Below are 22,217 nucleotides of genomic sequence, written 5' to 3'. Positions count from 1 at the left end.
ATGTGTCCTTTTCAGTACCAGCACTGATCCTTGTTAGGTGTCTGCCAGACAAACAAAGCCCTTCACTACACACAAATAATAACAAGCAGTTAGGCTAACGCTGTCTCTTAACCAGCTCTCTGATATGAAACTGCACAGTCTCCATTACTGACTCTCGAATGAAGGATTTTAAAATTATTTTTTAAAATTTATCTTTGAGATCACAAGTTATTCCTACAGAGGTCAAAGAAGAACTCAGCTGAATTTCTCTAAAAGAAGTTTTGACACGGGAAATGAATACTTTGTTCCTAAAATGAACTCTGTGTGCTTCGATCCTGTAATTTAAACCAATAGACATTATCAAAAGAAGATTTACTTTTCTGTGCTGCTTGGCACTAAGTTTTGTGTGTCTGTAGTGGGTCATACTGAAGTCCTGCAGACCATTCTGGCTTGCCCTGATATAGCAAACAGATGCCTAGAGAGAAACAGCACCATGTGTTCTTATTTCTTTAGAATACTAAAGTGACATTACAGGTCACCATAGATTTTGGGAGCTGGAGCCAGAAGCATCATCTGTGAATAACCAATGTAACAATTTAACCAAGCTAAAATTGTGAAACACATTCAGAGAAAGATGTCTGCAACAGATTTAACAGCCAGGTATTGATACCCAGTTGTATCAGAAAAAAAGTATCAGTAAGGATTAGAATTATGAAAAAAAAATTAATTTCAGTTCAGAGAAAAATCCTGGCAGAGAAAACAAGGAACATAATTTCCCAATAGCTAGAAACAGTTCACTTGACATGACCTCTCTTTCACATTTTTCAGAGCATAGGGAGGATAGCATGTAGGAGCCTCCACCAATTCTAGCTTACTTTATAAGGATGTTTCCTTTAATATTCTAGAAGGCTATAATCAAAAGGAAGATTAAAACAGCCATGGAATGTATCCCAGAGCTACTTTACTGTTGTGCAATACATCAAGAAAATTACTGAGTTAGTCAACCTAGCTATGTGAACCTGTATTACCTCAAGATACCTGGAAGACACCATTGAAACAAAGGACAAAATAACCTGGTGAGTGCAGGGCCACAATTTAGTATCAATTTCTGATGCTGCAGTACTGTACCAAAACTCTGACTCTTTGTGTGTGGTTTTTTTAAACATCTTTATAGATGCACTGAATGCCATGAAAACAAACCAACAGAATCCTAATCATGCAGAAATACATCCCTCCATCTGAGACAACCTAAAATAAAGATGGGTATGAACAGTCATATATACTGTAATTTAATTCCCAGGCATTTGTGCCATCCCTCACTTTCACTTTTTACAGCTTTCAATCTTTTTACAGTACTTTGTGGGTGTCAAAAGACCAAATACTACCATGAACTTTACCCATCCACTCTATCACACTGCTGGTATTATCACAGATACTCTACTAACACTTTTACTTTTCAAAAGCAGTTTTAAGAACTGGGAGGGGAGTAGTGTGGCTACTCAGGTTTCTAAAGAACAGGGCTCCATCTATTATTTTTTTCAAATGGGAGATGGTGCAAAGACAACCCTGGATGAAGCAAAAACTGCTGAAAAGCCAAGTGATCGCTTGAATGCTTCATTAAATTAAAAAATCAAGTAGGAATGGCCATGTGTCAGCTCAGAAACACTTAGCAACTAGAGCACAGCACTTATTTTTCATCAGTAGTTATGGTTTCCATAAAGATTCCTACCATCATTTTAAGAAAGTTAGGCTGCAATATTGTCACTGGTTCAACCATCAATTGAATTAGATAAATACTCAGCAAGACAAAAGGATCCACATTTGAAATCTTAGTTCAACATGAATTTCTTTACCAGGTTCCTGTCAGGGCAAATAATTCTAATACTTGTCAATAACCTTCTAAACAGTTCGGGGAACTGCTTTTGAAGAAGCCAAGTCATCCTGCATGTTCTTAAATTCCTTCTCCCAACCTTAAAGTACACTGACTTAAAAAAACCCAAACAAATCAAATCAGTCAAAAGAAATAGTTCTTCTTCCCTCCAGCTAAATTACATAACAGCACTCTTCAGCCTAGTTAAAATCTTTTAAGGAGTAATTACCAGTGAAAAAATAGCAAATTACCACACATTTCTGCTGGGTATGCCAGTTCATTTTTCTGGAGCCAAACCTTTTTTCCAAATCCCAGTTTCCCTGGCTTCTCAGGAGTAGCAAGTTCCACTAGCTTAGATACAGTGAGACTGAAACCATGCCTCCTTTCATAGAATTGTACACTCTTACAAAAACTAACCCTTTCAGTTTCCTAGAACTATCACTCATCTAACAAGAATGACATAGAACAGCAGAACCAGTCAATAACAATCCCAACATTCTTTTAATGTAATTAGCTTCCCTTCACCTAAGACAGAAACAATTAACTTGGTCTTAAGAGAAGCTCTTTGCTTCATGTTGTATTATTTAGACTTCTTAAACTGTACCAACAATTCCAAACCACCAACTGGATTTTCAGCCCTCAGTAATTACCTCTCCCATTCCCCGAGATTCTAGGGCAAGAGCTTGAAACTCATGATTCATCTCATCCACAGATCGAACCTGCAGTGGAAAAACCAAAAGAAAAATCCATTAGTCAAATATCTTTACAAAAGTTAAGAGTTTTCCGTATTCCTGAAGATTTCTGCATATTGAAAGCACACAAAAAATGTGATTCCCCATTCAGTCCGAACATGAGTCTGGATTTCATTACCAGATACAGTTAGTGACCAATTTAATGTACCCTGCTAATATTAATAACATGCAAGAAATTCCAAGAGACTTAAACAATTTAATCTCGACATATCGGTACAGATATTGCTCAGTATAGGAACGGTAGCCAATAGCACCTTTGCAATGAATGTGAAAGAAAGAGGTGAAATTAAAGATTTGGCCATATAAAATCCTTCAGAAAGGAGAGGAACTGTTGCACACTGTTACTGAGTACACCTGGCAACAAACAAAGAAAAGCTTACAAGGCAGGTCACAAAACCTACTAGCAATGTGTTGCTTTTACAATCTAGTAACTGAGTGTATTATCACAATTCCTCATGTTTTCTTCCAGGAAATCACATTTTTACTTCTCCACAGGTTGGTGTTTGGTTTGTTTTTTTTTAAATTGTTGTAAATATGAAAGGATTTTTACTAAAGTAAGAGTTGCTGCAGCAACAAACCACCTCCTTTTTCCATGGCACAGACACAATGCACTGGGCTCATTCTTTTCTGAGAAAATGGTTTCCATAAGGAATTTTCAAAGCCAGGATAAGTTTAGAAAAACAAATTAAATAAGGAAATTCAGAGTTGTTTCTTTCCCTTCTCTTCTCCCCCAATAGTGACATCCAGCAGGCAAAGTTATTCAAGTTCAAAGTAAAATTAATTTCCCTCCCTACACCACTCTCTTGAGGAGTTACTTTCACCACTAAATCCATCTGTTTACACCAGCCAATAAACCAAACTGATGTTATTCCACACAGCTGATAACACATAACTAACACTTTTCAATAGATGCTCAAATACTTGGCAAAGAAACAATCTGGTGCCTTCAACATTCTGGCACAAACAACTCTTTCTTAGGATTGGAAAAGTGTCCAACAGATCCTCCATTCTTAAAAATTTACTCCCAAACTATTGTTATTCCCTCAATCATTCTAAGCCATTAACTTCTGAGACTGTCTCTGTGCTTTTAACAAAGAAATTTCACAGCTCAAATATTCCCTCAAGAAGAACAATAGTTAAGATGGAGTCTGAAATCACTTTCCAACAATTTCCTTGAGATACTGAAGAGCAAATTTAGTTTCAGACTGAATTATGGGGTAGGCACATCAGCACACTGGCTTTATTCCAGTAATGCTGACACTTAATTAGGTTGATTTTATTTTTTTAAAAACTGAAAGCAGATTTTAACATAGCCTTTAAAAAGCTAAGATTTTTCTTCAAATTAGTGTTTTAAAAAACAGATTCATATTTTATGCAAAACTTTTATTAGCTCCAAGGGATAATCAAATATTTGTGCATGCACACAGAAAATATAACAGTAGAAGAGCAATTACTTAAAAAGAAAAATCAGAAACTCAAACCTTGAAGACTTCTGAATTTGAATAATACAGTTTCTGAAAACATAATTTCTTCTAGATTGCTGAGAGAGCTGATTATCTTACCTAGCTAGGCCACTTTTCGTGCTGAGGTCATGCACTTTAGTTTCAATTACAAACCAATATTAATTTAGGTACTTCTGTCTCAATATGCAGTTTTGATCTAATGATCTCTAAACAAATATGCAGGTAAAGTTTCCCAAATTATATTTACCATAAACACTACCCAAATCACTGTTAGATAACAAAAAACCAAGCTTGAAAGAGGCATCATTTTTTTGGTTGTGGTGGTTTTTGGGTGGATTGTTTGGTGTTTGTTGTTCGGGGTTTTTTTGTTGGTTTTAACTTCCAGTGGTGGTGGTTTTATTTGTTTGTGTTTTTCTGGTGTCACAAGACCTAATAATAAATGCTTATTTTTCATAATTCAGTGAAGTCCAAAACCATGACCACCCCTCCTTCCCTGTCTCTGAGAAAAGACAATCCAAGAATGGGGGTAAGAGCACAGCTAACTCCTTTTTTCCTCTAAGCTGTCCCAAGACCATTATGAGAAACTGAAGTTTTATGAAACTGCAAATACATTTTAGCACAACGAGCATTAATTTTGCTCACCGGCCTCTTTCTTAAAGAATTAAAATTTAAGTTAGCATTATCTATTGCTAACCAGCAGCAAGACAAGAAACACAGTCCTTTTTTCCACCAGAAAAAACAGCCCACAAGATCCTGCCCCATATCACAAATTTCTGTTTCACAGATCGTTTACAAACTGGAGAAAAGCACAGGCAGCACCAGTATCTCCATGTCTTTCTTCAACACTAACCCAGCCCTATCATTACAACAACAGAAGAAAACACCCAGAATGACACCCAGCTGGATCTCCTATGTATAAAGACATGCCCTTTCCCCAAAGGAGAAACTTTGGTTGGGATTACCTGTGTTACCAAGGAGTTTTATTTTCTCTAACTCAACACCAGCATTAACTTAACTCATAGGTTCCAGAAATAAACATTTTAATACTTTTTAAAACACAAATTCACAACATTAACCACCCCCTCTTTCTATTTTTATTCATACCCTGTTATACAGAATAATTCATAAGTCCAAAAGAGGCCTGTGGAACATACTGCTCAACATTTACAAGTTTTTTTTTCTGGTTTTGTTTGATTACATCAATGCCTCATCCCTGACACTGCTCAAGGCCAGGCTGGACAGGGATCTCAGCAACCTGGTCTAATAGAAGGTGTCCCTGCCCATGGCAGAGGGTTGGACAATGGCTTCAAACTTCCAGTACACAGCAGATCATTCCACAGGGCCCCCAAATTACGCACAAACAGATATTACACACTGAGCTGTCTTTAAGTAAAAGAGTTCCTCACATACTGCTGGTAAGTAGGTAGAATGGAATAAGCATTCCTGATATCTTCCCCCTTAACACATCAACAGAAAACTCATCTTCTTCTACAGGCTCTAGATACAACATACCAGCACATTTAAGTCCATTTTTCACTGCAGCATTAGCAATGAGATTTTAACACCAAATTTCTGTTTAAAAACAAAATTATGTCTTAGTAGACTCTTTCTTTCTAAAGTTTACACTTCCTCTCTCTCCTTGAAATTTAAAATATTTTTTTATAAATCTAAAGGCTGACACAAAACCCGTTCCTTTACTCTGTTGAGACTCCATAGAGGACAGTCCCGCCACCCTTTACCCAACAGTTTTTAGCATTCCCCCTAAATGAATTTGGTAACCATCGAGGTAACTGTTTGACTCGGGAGGTTTTTTCACTCCTTTTCCATGCATGAGAATTTCACCAGATCACCCAGAGAACAGACAACTACACTAAAACACCACAGAGAAGAGGACACTAGATTTGACAAGAGCAACAAGGAGAAGCTGGTGGAGTAAGGTGGGACAGGAGCATGCCTACATGGTAACTCAACCAGAAATGTGAAACTCTGCCCCCCATAACTCAGGGCAGACTTAAGGAGGCAGACTCTTGACTGGAAATCACTTAGGACTACCATAAGAAACACTGCTTACAGTAATATCCATTTCTGAAATCCAGGCATCCAGATCGAGGGACAACTACTCTCTCAAATAACCCTGAATCGTACCAGAAATAAGCTTGTAACCATTTTCTTGCAAAAGCAAAGAACAGCCCCTTCTTTGAAAAAAAGCCTGTGAAAAACAGTAACAAAAAATACAGTATCAAAGAGAAAAATATGACTTTATACATCAAAAGTGGTTAAACCAGATGACCAGTAAGTAAGAAACCCACTTTTTCTGCATTAAGAAATGCCAAATGCCATCCCTTCCCTCTCAGGTGAATACCCTTACCACTGTGACAAAGACATATTTTGCAGTTGAAGTTGTGTCCTAGGCCAGAAATTCAACACAGAACACTTGGTATTACAGCACTGGGACTGGAAAGAAAGGGAAGCTGCTGTTTACAGTGCAAATGCTTCTGCTTTTTTCTTAGTTTTACTGAATGTCTTCAATGCAAAATACCTTTCAAGCAGCTTTCTACAGGGGTGGTTCTTCTGTAGCATTTATCTTATGCAATATATATGCTTATGGCAGAGACTTAACATTATGATCAACTTAAACTACTTTCAATACCCAATACATAGCAATTCTGCCAACCCTCCATGAAGTTGGAACACTGTACTGCAAAGCCATGTCAGACACATGACATTTAAAAAGCTCCCAAAAAGACAGCTCAACAAAAACCTTTCAGAGAGGTGGCCAACTTGAAATTACGAAATAAAAATAGTATTTTTGATACAAATGTTAGACAGAAATCTAGAACAGATTCATAACAAAGGACAAGAAAGAATAACTATACTAGCAGCCTAAACTGCACATCACCAAACCTGTTATGAGATTTCTACTCTATAATATCTATGCCAAAATTACGTAAAACATCCTTACTGATTAAGAGGCCAACCCACAGTGCACCCAGACAACAAAAGCTGTTGAGTAGCTGAACAGGAAACTACGAGAAGCACAACTGAACTGTTTTGTACCCTAAGCACCAACGATTTTCTGTAACATTAAAAGAAAACAAGACATTTGTTTGATTAAAGCTGCTTTTGAGTAGATGCATCTTCTCATACCTTTTGGAAGCATCAGAGAACCAGAGGTTCACTTACTACCAAACTGGTTAATGAAAGTTGCTGCTCCCAAGTAATTCAAAGAACAGGTGCTGTGTTTTGATAAGAGGCAAGGTTTTCTGAGGGCCACACGGAAGGGTAACACAACTGAAAATTTCACAAAATACTCCAAAACATCCAGACTCCTTAAGTTGTCCAAACAAAGAAGGTATAAGGCACTTAAACAACCAATTTTAAGTTCTAACATTTTTTATATGGCTACAATCTCAAAAGTGCATCTTCCTCCAGTGAGCACTTAACAATTTTCACTGTGTTAAAATAGAGTGCTCTAAAACCAAACAAAACTTTTGCAGGGAAGTGAATAATTCTTCGACTGCAGTATTTTTGGCTTCTTAACTCATTCTCAGACTGAGCAGTACTATACTTCTGCACTCCATGACTCCTAGTACATCCAAATACTCTAACAAGATGAAATTTCTCAATTTAGTTGGCTTGGCTCAGCAATCACTCTGGATCTTAAGGCTCTTGTGCTTTTTTCCTTGTCAGCTTTGTATTGTAGTTTGAGAAGCAATCCTAGCAGCCCTGAGAACGCTGTCAATGACAGAAAAGAGCAGATTTTGAGGTGGGGTTTATGCAGCACATTAAAGGGGCAGGGGAATACCCTCAGCCAAAGCAGAGTCCAGCCTGCTGAAAAAGCCAACTCACATTCTCTGCCTGTTTTTTTTCAACAGGAATATCAATAACCTCAAAGCCTGCACAGAGGAGAAATTAATTCTCTAGGGTTTTATCAACAGCAGGTATAAAAACACATATATGTTATATATATGTCCAAGTATGCCGGATAGTATCTCACAAGTCACCAACAAGTTTGGAAAACACTGATTTACGTAGTCAACAGTCCTTACTTAGCATAGTCTTCTCCCAGCAGATGATACAGAGAAATTATTATTATATCATCACTTTCCACAAAGAAAAGCAGAGGAAAATGATGGACATCTTGCCCCCTGTTTCAGAACTACACAATGGTTCATTCAAAGCCAGCTAAGGATTCTAAGAAATTGCACTTGCTCCCTCTAAAAATGAACTCTTCCATCACATAAGAAACTTGCCTCTTCTTTGCACAGGCTTTCATGATTCTCTTTCCCACTCAACTAGTTCAAGCTTTGCCCTAAGACTGGCAGAACTGTTTGTACAAATTTTCCTAAATTACTGTCCAATGTCCTCAAATTCAGGATTTTAATCTGAACTTTAATCTGAACATTCCTCCCAAATAATGTACAGCCAAATACTGGCAGAGCTACCAGGCTCACATAAATTAATGTGTTTGTACTGAAACCAGATTTCATAACCATTGGTAACAGTTACACTGTTTGTACCATTTGAAAAGCTGAAGTGATATATTCCTACATAAACAGTGCATATAGCTTAGACTAAATGACCTTAGCAGGTTTCTCAGTTTTTAAATTGTGTACGTAGTTATCCATACAAAAGAGTTTCTAAGAAATGTACAGCACAGCAGGGAGGGTAATAGAAGTTTACAAAATAAAAATCTAGAAATGTGATAAAATGTAACATAATTTTACAAAGTGGAAGAAAAAGCCCATAAAAACTTGTCCAGTGAGAGCTTCTGTAAACAGGAAATTATTTTTAAAAATCAGAACAAGTGATTAAAATAATATTTCCCATACACCTGTTAGATTATTTAAATGAGCTACAAGAAAAAGTAATTCTTAAAGTGGCTGACTGGTCCTTTACTGCTCAGAAATCAAACTGAAGAACTATTTTTCATACCAGAAATTTTTTTCATACAGGTTTAATCATCAATATGAAATAGTTTAGGTACAAATCCCATGCAGTTTGGTGAGACTCTTCACCCTCCTTTGCTGGATACATTATTCTGCAACTCTCACTCCAATGATCCTTCATAAATATACCAGAAACAAAAAAGGAAGACACTAAATATATTCAGAAATTTGAAAACAAAGTTGCAAAATGAAATATGAGTCTTAACATGCTTAATTTAATTGGTACTGATTAATTATATGCATTTGACTAAATTCTTTTTTTCCTAGTTTTAAATACCTACACTTCTTGTTAAGCTGGTTAGTCAGCATCCTATTTCTGGCAGCAGTAGCAAGTGCTACAAGTGGTGTAACAGAAGTTTAGAGGAATTTAAGAGCCAAATTTCTAACCATTATTATCCTGTTCTACACAGAAAGGCTGTCAGCGAGTAATAACAATCCAGCTACTTCTATACAGAAGTGTGACATTAATTTCATGTGCTGCTGTTTTGAGACGTCAGCTTTCATTACTTCATCGTTTGCTCTCATTCAAAAACTTTATTTAGTAAATTAAAAAACTTTAAAAAAACTTGAGTGCTTTCTAGGCAATATACTATAAAAAAAGGCTTAAAACTTTTGCCGTTTCTGAAGATGAAAACTCTGTATAAACTCTAGAGATACCTACACACAAAAGCAGGAACTAGGGACAATTTATCTCGCTATATTTTGTAATGATTAATGAAACATAGCTTTCATTCTAATAGAGTCAACAAGCTTGTCTTATATGCGTTAACAAGAACTGGAACACTGGAATCCACAGGCCCCAAATCAAGTCAAATTTCCACAAACTAATTTTCAACATTTTAATCAATATTCTTTAGAAATTTCAACTATCTTCACTTTTCTGTTTGTTACAAGGAATCTGAAACAGAACATCTCTCCATCTCTCCTACACAAATGTCTGAAAACTTAAAAAAAAAAAAAAAACACCAACCAAAAACCACCACACACAAAAAAATCCCACCAGACTAAATTTCTGTTTGACAAATTATGGGGTTTTAACACCATCTTAATGTGATCCTAAAGAATCCCATGGAACATAACTCATTTATACATAGTGTCATTTATATGAAGAAAATTATTTCACATGTATGTACGTACACATGGACACCAGACCTAAAAAAAGTAGGGCTGAGGAAATTCCAGAAGTCACTCTAACAGAATTTGCAGGAAACAGTTTTATTTTGTGTTATTGTAGAGCTGATATCACATTCCTCCCATCCCCAGTAACTCATAAGTAACAACCCTCTTCTTCTCTTTTTTTCCTCCAGAATATGGAAGATTCATTTGCCACACAAAATATTAATTTCTCAAGGATTTAGTTTTCAGTAACACTACATGGAAAAACTGAAGTTCTCCCAGTAATTCTGCTCAGAAGTTTCCAGCATCATGAATTCTTCTCCCTCATGATCCAGTACCCATTTGAACAAGCTGTTGGCTTTTTGGTTTTGCTTTTTTCCCCCCCTTCTGAGCAAGCAAGAAGAAACTAGGTGATACCAACACAGTCTGATCTTCTCAAAGTGGGTGCTACAACCAGAGATGAAACTACCCAGTTCTTATGCAATGAACTGAACAGCTCATAGTACAAAAAAAAAAATTCAAACAAACAAAAAAATTGGAATTTTTAGACTCCTCATTCCACTACAAATAACTGTCTTTTGCAAAGAATGGTGCTGACACAGCACACAACTTTTCTGTATCCCCAGCATAAAACAACAGCGAAAAACCCCAAGGTTTCAAGTATATGCCAGTCCGCTTCAAAATCCACCTTGAATTTTTTTTGCGCTTTTAAACTCTGCATAACTTCAACGAGAGCCAGGGAATAGTAAAACTAACTTCCTTCAGTGTACTTTTTTAGTTCCTCCCTTGCTACAGGGAAGCACGTGTGTCTTCTACTTATCTGTCTACAGCAGGTGAACGGACATTTAAAGAAATTGCTGTTATCAATTATTTCAGCTGTTTTCTAAGGATGTTGTCTTTGGACAACATGCATTTAAACTACCTGCAGATTACTACAATTGCCTAAAAGCTGGAAAAACCAGCTAACTCTAAAAAAACACAACTAGAGACTACTTTTAACTCAGTAAGCATCACTTCTAATTCACTAAGAGTTGCAGCCTAACTTTGGACATTAATATCTCATTAAGTGCTGGCTAGCATAGTCCCCCAAAGGAAGTAAAAAACAGTCTAAAATAACATCAAAGACTTTATACCAATGACAGTAAACAAAAGTAAAAAATAAAATTAAGCAGGCTATTTAGAATTGAAATTGAAGCAACAAAAGGTTTTTAACAAAAATTAGTTCAAAGATTGCTATTGATACATCTGTGCTTCAATGGATTTAAAGCCAAATACTTCCAACTTTTTCATTTAAGAAGCCAAAAACTTCAGAGCAGTTACATGTAAAAGCCGCTATCGGTACATGAACAGATACAGTATGTACAGCAGGCAAAAGCAGAATTTGTGTATAGAAACAACCCACATTTGAATTATCATCTAAAAAAAAATATCAGTGATTTTATGAGCAAAATCTCTGGTGAGATGTCTAAATTTCAGGTTATTCATCTTCACACAAAAGAAAGTATTCCCTGAAATCATTTACCCAACTACAGGCTTCCCTTCACTATTTATCCACTTTGCTTTTCTCCTCATCATTACACTGAAGAGAAAAAAGCTTTCACATAGCTCTTCACAAAGACACACAAGGGCCTTCTTCACCCTGACTTTAATGTCATGGTACCAAGTCAAGGTAGTTCAGAAAGTTAAATGCAGCTCCTCTGTGCAATACAGCAGTGTCATATTTTCAAAACCACCAATTTTAAATCACATTTTAAAAAAGGCAAGCAGCATCCTAAACCCACAGATAAGAACTTAGATTAAGCAATAGAACTAACACTAACCCATGTTAGTGGGTTTTTATTTTCTTGACACCATGAATAATGCAAGGAAATGAGTAAGAAGTTATCAAGAAATTTGCTGGAAATGCAAAAGGCTTGAAAGCCTATACACAGCCTTTTTTAGCCAAGTTTGGCTTGAAGGCCTAAATGCAGCCTTTTTTAGCCAGGTTTTCTGGCTCCCACCACCTGGATGTCATGCAAAACTCTCCTAGTATGCCTAAAACAAGTTTTAACTTTAGGACAAAATTCCACAACTACACAATAACCATGTTTAGAACAAGGCCTCACTCACAATCTCATCTAGAACCTGGAGCACATGGGAATGAATGCAAAAAACCTCCAGCTGGCTCCAAACACCACCAGCTCAGGTCTCTGGCTCCCACTGCAGTGCTCCAAGGCCACTCCCAGCCCACATCCCCTCTGGAAGCAGCACTACTGTTCAGGTTTATGCTGCTGCCAGTAACTCCTCACAGACCTGAATGACTGTGCAGAGCCACAGCTGCACAAGCACACACCAAAGTTTATCTATATGTAAATAAGATAATGCACAGTTGACCACATGCCATTTGTTTGCTGTAATATCAAACCAGGCTCTCCCTATGCTAATTACTGAATAAGCACTAAAGTATGAAGGACTCTGCTTCAAAGAACTTTAAGACATATTACAAAGACTGATACAACAAGAAACCAAATTGGTAAAGTGAGATAAAGCATTCACATGAAGACATTCTACAATGTTTGCCAGGTATTTGGAGACATCAAGGCAGGTGGAACTATAAAGGAGTATATTGGGCAGCACAAGGACATTGGTGAAGATATTTAATAAAGACGCAACTAACACAAAGTCCATGTGCAGGAGGTAGCAGCTCACCACCTGACACCACATGAGACAATATGCAGTGGGGGGAAACTGGTCAAGTTCCTCAGTGGCTGAAACCATCACCTGCAGTTTGAAATGCTGCTGAAAAGGTCAGAAACTGTGCAGACACACAGAAACAGCAAATGTGACTGGAAGGAGTGATTAAGAAAAAGTCTCTGCAGAACAGAAGTCACACAGAACAAACGTGCTTGCACAGTCAGGTGACTGCAATAAGCCTCCTTTTCCCTGCCCTGATGAAAGTTCACATTAAGCTGCCTATTCCATGCACTACATGCTGGAAAATACTAAAAATACAACCCAACTATCTGCAAAATTCAGCGCTGTAATTTTCCTCTCTCTATCTAGGGAAGTGCTTTAAAGCATATCACCAAAAATTTCTCAGGGCTTTTCTTTTGGTCCAAGTATATGAAACCACATGCAATACACCACAAAATACTCTTCTTCAGCTGCTTCAAATCAAAGAGAGGGGAAAGACAGACATATTTCCTCTTTCCAGCCATGTCTGCTATCCAAACTGACAGTCCCAAGCAGGCAGGCAGTAAGGTGATAGCTCACTAATCAAGTTGCAAGACATTTGATTTTTTAACAGAAAAAAAGGCCCAACCTTACAATTCACTCAAAAAACTCACAGTATTTGGCCCATCTCATACAACACTACTATGACAGAAAAGTTTCTCCAGGAACTTATTGAACAAGATTTTTTAACAGGGAACAGATTTTCCAAAACAGGAATAAAATTCCCTCCCCCTCAGCTCTCCTCTAGGCACAACGGAAAATCCTGCATTCTAAGATTTCTTCTCCTAGTTTGTGAGGCTTGGAAAGTTTTAGTTACTGCAAGTTTAAGAAGCTGCTTAAATCATACATTCAACAACCATAATCTCGGTTTCTAGTTTGGTGGAGCTAAATGCTACTGGAACTAATTGATGACAATGGCAAACTCAAAATTAAACCAGAGCAAACCCAAGCATGGAAAGATAATACTTAAAAAAAGTTGTTAGAGAACTTGTTGCTTGCAGAAACAGAAACAAATTATCTTCCAAACAGCTTTAGATGATGTTAGCTTAACAGGGAGAACAACCCCATCAATCAGCTAAGATAAAACTTGAGCTATTATAATGCAAAACTAACAAAGTGTTTGTGTGTTGTATAGGTGATTAACACTTGAAAAAGTCTTAAAAATCTGTTGATGAAAATTTGTTTGAAATCACTTTAAAATTGTTATATTTCACAACTACACTTCACTTTTAAGCTCAAGTAAAAGTTGCAAAAAAAGATTGGAAATAAAAAAATGGACTGCAAGCATATTTAGATTTCTAGGGACAGTTTTAAGTAAAATTTATAAAAGGAAGAGCTAATGATTGAGGAAATGCAATTCCCACTGTAAGGTCAGGAAACAGATTATGTTGTTTTCAATTTGAATGAAGAGATTATGTTCATTGTTTCAAGGAACGGCTACATGACTGTGAGGTCTCATATGGGAAAATGATTTCCCAATTTCTATTGCACAAACATATTAGTCTACCTTATTTGAACAACAAACAAAATAATCTTATTAAAAAAACCAAGGCAGAATTTTTGCTAGGAATTGTCCGTTTCATCCTGTTAAGTATTTGCACATTTTGCTGGTTTAATAGCATCTATACATTTTCTCATGGCTACATTAGTTCTAATAGACCCTCACGAAAGTCAGGATGGACTTACAAATACTGAAACATACAGCTTCTCCTCCAGACCACAGAATTACCAAAAAGCTCTTGAACTCAGTAAGACTCTTTCCTTTGTTCTCTCCTCTTCCCCTCCAAGGAAGGGTTTTTCTTTGTTACAGCAGCTACTCACAAAACTTTGAGATGTTTGTCAATTCTAACACAAATGAGTTGCAGTAACTGCAGCTCAATTGAAACTCTGGGTAAAGACACAATTTATGTTCTTTTGTTTATAGCACCACTACCCTTTGGAGTTTTGGAAAAGGTTGCAACAGCCAAAGCTTTTCTCTGTCAGTCTTGCCTATCAACTCTTGCTTCTTCAAAAGCAAGACACAAAAACACCCAGGTCATGTTAAAATTCACAACCTAAAGTATTCAGATTAAACTAATGAAGTGTTTAACTACCTTTGCCATGAGGGAGGGAAGTAAATGGAGTTGAATAGGAAAAGACAGGACAAGTAGCCTGGGCAGTATCACACTGCTATAGCTGCTTGCTTCAGCATGTGGAAGAACATCTGCAAGTAGTCTGACATCCTAGAAAATATATCCTGACTTCACAAAAAACTTCTTCTCTGTAAATCCAAATATTACATACTGATTGATGATCACTAAATCTTTCTATCCTAGACAATTCTTCATTCCTGAAATGATGTGAATTTATGACAAACAGATCACTAACCTATTTGCAGCCCCATGGGGATGTGAACAAAAGGATGATGCCACAGCACACAGCAGTCTTCCTCAAATGCTCTGCTACCAGAGACTGAAATGCTTTTTTGATGTTGAGGGAAAGAAAAAAATGTCAAAGCCTCAAGTGAAATAGCTTTCATACTTAGTTTGTTATCCTTTATAACTCTTTTCACTATTCAATATTTTAAAGAAAGATTAATGACAGTCAGGGATGATTAGGTTAAGGAGTTTATACTTAACCTTGTCAGTGACTGGATGGTCACTACTGTTTTAATATGGAAGGTGCCAACGGTGGTGTCCCAACTCAAATTAACAGTGCTGACTTTGACATCTTGTACTGAGGAGTTCTGCATTCACAACTATTCAACTGAGTGTCCAAAGGTTTTTGGCTATTACCTTTCATGCAAAGCATGCACCTCTAGCCTCTGCTCTCTTCTATGCTGCAAATTATTGTTTAGAGACTTCCCCTCTTCCTGCAAAATAGTTCAAGTCTCTGAAGTGTTGGCCATTAGTAACTGTTGTCTACCACTTCAATTTTTATTGTGCAGCTGAAGCAGATATAGATGAACACATCAGACTGAGAATAACAACAACTGGCCTGTTTCTGTGCCTCTTATGCTGAAATGCTCTGTAAGACAATGATGTTAGTTCTGAGCCAGTGGTTGGTTAATTTGGACACCAATGCGTCAAGTGGACAATTAGCAAAAGAATTTTCCATTTCAACCAAGTGTTGAATCCACTTGTGGTGTGTTTGAATTCCCTCCTCATCTTTTAAATGCTTGTGCCACCTGGAGTTCTTTCATTAGTCTTGGTAATTTCCAAATTCAGGTACACTAAGCCTCAATACTACCATGGATCTCCAGGATAACCCACTTGATCTTTCTCTGAGCAATCAAAGGCCTACAATGCTACTGTGATTTAACTTAGAATATTTCAGCTGGAAGGAATAATCTAATCTAACTACTTGATCACTTCAGAGCTGACCAAAAGTTAAAGCATCTTATTAACGGCATGAACTGCCTTCCAACTATTGACACTTCAGTGATAATTCCCACAGTTCATCCCTCAATAGCTCCTTATCAGAGACATTGACAAGTAACTCCTCAGTCTTTAACCACAGTAATGTCCTAGTAGACAAGTAATTATCTTTACTAAAGACATTGTCTGCCTTATTGTACAGTTCTTCTGAAGTTATTTCAGATGGCTTTCAGAAGACCAACATAATGTTTCAGTAGTCTTCCCAGGAATTAATTTCTTGCAGTTAATGAAGTATATTTATCAACTTCTTCTTTTCTTACAGAGATTCTTTAGCATTTTAACTAATTTGAAGATTCTTCACAATCCATTAGTGACTCCAACCAAGTTGGTCTGTTTGTCTTATTGCTCTCACCAACAACTCTTTCAACTCACTTCTAAGTATCACCCAGTGTCACTCAGAAAGTATCAGGTATCTTCTAGTATGAAAGTGGATATAAGGTTTTTCCACATTTCCCAATTAAGGCCTCAGGCTCATAGGACCTACCTGACAGAAGACTACCCCTGTGGAATCCTCTGAATCCTTCCCCCTCAGGAAAATCCCCAGAGCATTGCCTTGGAGAGACTTACCATAGAGTTTTCCCAACCTGGGCGGACAGAAAGGACTCCCCCATGGACTCTTGCTTAACACTGATCCATCCCAGTTCCTTTCCCCAAACTTCCCCTGGTTTCTCTTTTCCCTGTTTCCTCACTGGTTGTGGTACCCTTGGTGGCCAGCCCAGTCTCCCCTGTAAGCCACTGCCCTCTGCACTGCCCCTGTGCCCCCCCCACCTTAACCTTGTTGTCTTTGTCTCTGCTCCCCCTGGCGCTGTAGATGCAATAAACCCTCGCCGGAGTACATCATACAAGGACCCTTCCTCTCCCTCCTCTACTGAGCTAGCTACCTGGGCCTGTGTGTGTTCAAGGACTTGAAACGGCTGTTCCTGTGGCCTTACTCTGAGCAGCTTCTGAAGGAGACACTTCAAAGAAGGCTGCAGCACTTCTACCACCCCGCAATATATCCCTGAAAAGCTGCATGGAGCACAACGCTGGGGAGAAGTTCTTGGGATTTTGGCAGAGAGCTGGGGTTGGTCAACCTGGAGAAGAGAAGGCTCTGAGGAGACCTTAGCGTACCTTCCAGTACCCAGAGGGGTTACAGGACAGCTGGACCAAGGCACGCAGGGATAGGGCAAGGGTAAATGGCTTTGAACTGGCAGAGGGCAGGTTTACAGCAGGTATTTGGAAGAAATTTTTTACCATGAGGATGGTGAGGCACTGCTGGCATCAGCTGCTCAGGGAAGCTGTGGATGTCCTATCCTTGGAAGTGTTCAAGGCCAGGCTGGATGGGGCTTTGAGCAACCTGAATTAGGGGAATGTGTTCCTGCCCATGGCAGGTTGGGGGGGTTGGAACTGGATGATCTTTAACGTCCCTTCCAACCCAAACCATTCAGTGATTCTTTGAACATCAGACATTACAAGATATTTATTGACTATATTTGCTTCCATTAGTTTTCTTTCCATTTTTTCTTTGAATGCACAAAAAAATTCTATTTTTAGTATTTTAACCTACACAGTCTGTGTAGTAGACACAGAACATAATCCTAGCTAAACTCCTTCCACTGTTTGCATAAATACAGATTTTAGAATTCTTTGGTATATCTAACTCTATGGTTTTCAAAAACAAAACCGCCCAAAACAACAACAAAAACAACAACCAACCAACCACCCCCTGCAAAAAAAACCCAAACCCAGAAAAACCAGAAACACCTCGAACAAAAGAGTAACCTTAATCTTAACTAAATCCCAAAGAACACTGGTACACAGAACTCAAAAAATTGAAATGGAAAAGTCTCCTGATCTGTCCTTGATTTCTGCTGGCTTATATTGCTACTGAAGAAGGAGAGCAAATGAGTCAAAAAATGGCACAACAGTAAGATGATGATGATGACAGTAAGGTGAAAACTACTATTCCCACATGGATAATGCACAGCAAAGAGCAGCTTCCCCTTCACCAAATCTTCATAATGCACAGAACCAGTGAAGCACTTCAAAAATTAAGAGTAGCTCCTCTGCATCCCCCATTCAAGTTACCAGAAAACACATATGAGGTTCATGACATTCCCCTGCAAGAGGAATCCAGAAGTATTTGGATGGACCTAATTGAACTAAACAAAGCTTCTGATAAAGGCATGGCTCTGATCACTAGGGATGGAAAACAGATGGCAGAAGGGAAACGCAACTGTTATTCAGTGCTTACTTACCTGGGAATAATTTTACCTACACAACCTATCAGCCTTGAGAAATGCTAGTGAAAATCAGAACCATTACTTGTGCAACTTCCACTAGTGAGGAAAAACTCATCACTTTCATTCTCAGGAAGTGTATCCAAATGGACAAATAAAATATTGTCAAATTTTAGATTTACGAAACTGCTTTATAGCTTCTGCACAAGTAATAAAGAATGTGATACAGCATGAAGCAGGACGTCAGGTAAAAGGTTTTCTATTTTGCTATGTAGGTCAATGTAAGAGGAAGAAAATAGTAAAAGGGAAAGCCAGAAATAAAATGCCAAAAGAAATCAAAGAATGAGAAAGAACAGGTGAAGAAGAAGATGAAGACACAACAGGCATTCCTGCTTGTAAGGTCAGCAAATTTTGCTTATTTACATTTGCTCCAATACTTAGTACATTTTTTATGTACAGTCCCTACGTACTTGGGAAGGTGCAAGAAGTTCCTTGTGGACCTAAACCGTGCCACGCTACCAGAATCCTGGGGGAGAAAGCAATTCCTACCTTCAAACCTAAACAAAAGTTTTTAAAAGAAACTTAGGAAGCTGTATCAAACATTTGAGGGCAAAAGACTTAAAACTGGATTTTGTTTTTCTTCTTGGTTACTATATGCAAAAGAAGAGTTACATTTTAAACTACACTTAATTCTATTTTTATTTCACCTGAATAAAACATTCTTATCTCTAAGTGTAACAACTAAGACTCAGTACTAAATGCATATTACTTCTTATAAAGCGTACCAGGAGAGAATGCCTTTTCAAACGGAACCAATTGCTTTGCATAAATTCAAAACTAATTATTTTATCATGTTCTGATAAAAAACAGGCACTCAGAGAAATATGATATGCTTATGCAGGTTAAAAAATGGTTCCAACTGAACATTTCAAAATTATTTTATGCAGTTAAATGTATAACTGCTTTAACAAAATGAAGGGAAAGTTTTAGGTTGTATTATTACAGCATTGAAAAATCAGCTTAATTCACACATATTGTTCTTAAAGATGTGGATTTGAGCCAAAACACAGCAACTGTTTCAATGAAAAACAAATCTACAACCTACTGGATGACTTATATGAACCTCATCTCCTGTGGGCCAGCAGGGTTTGCCAGACACAGCTGCCCTCCAGCCTGCTGCTGGAAGAAATTCCAACTGTGGCATGGAGAACCTTCACTGAGAGGTACCTGGGCACTGGAAGCACCTGACACCAAAGTTACAGGGATGGTGTGAGGAGTGTTTCCACCTGAACTGGGCCTTGATGTTACTGCAGCTGCTGCCTCAGGTGGGGCAACCCCTACTCCAATCCCACTGGCTTCCACACCAATGCATCATTCTCCTGATCTCCAGCCAGGACACTTCATCCATGCCTAGCAGGACACAAAAAATGCTCACTCCACATAGAAAGCTAAAAAGAAAAGCTTTTAATAAAAAAAAGGCTCTCCTACATATCTTTAAATATATAGCTCTAATAAATTAGGACTGGAAAAAAAACAAAAGAAGTCCAAGCAATACAAGAATAATACTTATTGGGAAATATGTTTACTGATTTAAACTTTAAATCTTAAATGCCACTGCCAAACTATGACTCTACAAGAAAAAAAAAGCACCACAGAGATTTTTACAAAATAGTATATTAAAATGGTAGAGCTCCATACATTATAAATTCTTGCCCACGTATTTCCTTGCTAAAAAAAAATCAAAATACAATTCTCAATCACAAAGGCAGCAGTTTCTTTTACATTATTACTCATGATATGTAAAACCACTAATTCTGTTATACTGCTATGTCTGATTCTATAATTAGGAGACTATGTATCAAAGTAGCACAGAAAACTAACTTTTCTATGGGAACTACATCTCACTCTTACACCCCAGCCTCAGTTGCTCTTTCAAATGTGTTAAGCCACACAACATTCTAACACAGTAATTGACATTAAAGGTCTGTAACCCACACAACAGTACATGTGGAGGTCTTCACAAAACAAAGACTTCAGACTCAGATTAAAATTAAATTCAACAGCTCACTTGTGAAACATTTAAGACTTGGCTTAAAACAATTACAAATGACAGCAGCAAAACACTCTGGTATCGACAAAATCTTGTCAGGAAATAACACCTGTCCCTGCCTGAACACCCACACTTAATGATCTCCACACATTCCTAATCTACCATAACTGATGTACTATCAGCCTCTTGGTATCTGAATGGACATAAATAAAGCACAAAACACCACCTACAATCTCAGATAAGTACTTCTTAAGGGAGAAAAAAAATTCAACTCTTAGAAATGTCTTATTTTTCATGCTAAAGGAAAATGGCGAGTCCAATTAAAATCTAACATATGTGGATAGATATTTAATCAGACTACAACACTTAGATCTCAAATACAGACAAAATAAACCAGTCCTTTAATCCCTCTACACAGTTCTACCTTATTCATGGAATCTTACAGACTACCAAATGTCACATCTTTAAGGAAAAATGTAATATATAGACAGTTATATGGTAGGAGTATTTTTTTTTAATCTTGAACAATCTTGGTTTTGTGAGTAATGCAAGATCTAAACCTACTTTGTCTTATCAGTACTGTTACAGTAGGTATTTGCTTATTGTCAAAATACCATAGTAACGTAAGTTCTGCAACTTCTTCAGACTGTGATTAACTCATCATTGTGCCATGCCAGAACTAAAATTTAAGCAATATATATCATAGAGGACACAAGCAGAAGATACTTGAAATACTGGAGTCAAGTTAGACTTCTTATATCTAGATCAACTACACAAAGTCATTTCCAACAAGTCTAGCTTTGTATTTAATCAATACACACATGTGAAGAGTTACAGAATTAATGCAGCTTTTAAAAACTGCCTTCCTTTTTGAAAAGATTTATGATCTAATTCTACATGAAACTTCCTATCAGCCATGCAAAATGACTATATGACTAGTTCAATCCATCACCCAAAATTCTTCCTAAAAAACATGGATGAAATCTAAGAGCAAAGTTATGAACACATAGATCTGACATGACTCCACTTACTTCCACTAAGATTTACATACTGAAAGCATTATATGGAAAGACAGACAACCAGATCTATTACCCATAACTGAGACTTTTGCCAACACCTCAGTGAAGCAAGAGGCAACCTATCCTGGAGTTGTATGAAAAATTAAATTAAAAATAATCACAACTACAAAATGTAAACCAGATTATTTAGTCCAAGGTACACAAATATTTGGTGTCAAAAAATAAGCCTGCCTAGAAAGGCTGCAGATGTGTTTTTAGCATAGCCTGCAGAGGACAGCAGATCATATCACCACTCAAGTTTAGTGCAAAGAGATGCATATACAGAGAACTGGCAAAAAAATCTAGTGTGGCTCATTACTGAGATGCTTTTGCTATGGAGATAGGCATTTTCTTCTTAACTCCTAAGATGGTTGTCATAACCTCCTCAAATGTAGTTCTTCTACATACCTACAAATGCTCTTAAATAATCATGTTTAGAAAAAGTATCTGTTAAGCAATAATGAAATATAATCTTTAGAGAAAAACAGTCTTTATTTGTAAGCTAAACATTTCACATATCAGCTCTTGCCTACTATTCTAAAAGCCAGCAGGTACTCTCAGTGAGAGCCAAACTAAATCTTGCTGTAAAGTTTCAGCATGCAAGCCATTGTATAAACTCTATATAACTTGTTT

The 22,217-nt window shown here is 37.3% G+C and overlaps 1 protein-coding gene across 6 annotated transcripts in view; it reads right to left on the bottom strand.

Annotated features, from left to right (window-relative positions):
* The window catches only part of PUM2 (pumilio RNA binding family member 2), a 69,219-nt gene that overhangs the window by 43,782 nt on the left and 3,220 nt on the right, over positions 1-22,217 (bottom strand). For all 6 annotated transcript variants that reach the window (XM_030946081.1, XM_030946079.1, XM_030946082.1 and 3 more), the window contains exon 2: positions 2,500-2,568. In XM_030946081.1, the coding sequence (XP_030801941.1) occupies positions 2,500-2,550 (51 nt within the window). In that variant the 5' untranslated portion in view covers positions 2,551-2,568. The remainder of the gene's footprint in view (positions 1-2,499; positions 2,569-22,217) is intronic.

The sequence above is a fragment of the Camarhynchus parvulus genome, chromosome 3, assembly GCF_901933205.1.
Source record: "Camarhynchus parvulus chromosome 3, STF_HiC, whole genome shotgun sequence".
NCBI lineage: Eukaryota > Metazoa > Chordata > Aves > Passeriformes > Thraupidae > Camarhynchus > Camarhynchus parvulus.
This window is presented reverse-complemented; position numbering and strand designations above follow the sequence as displayed.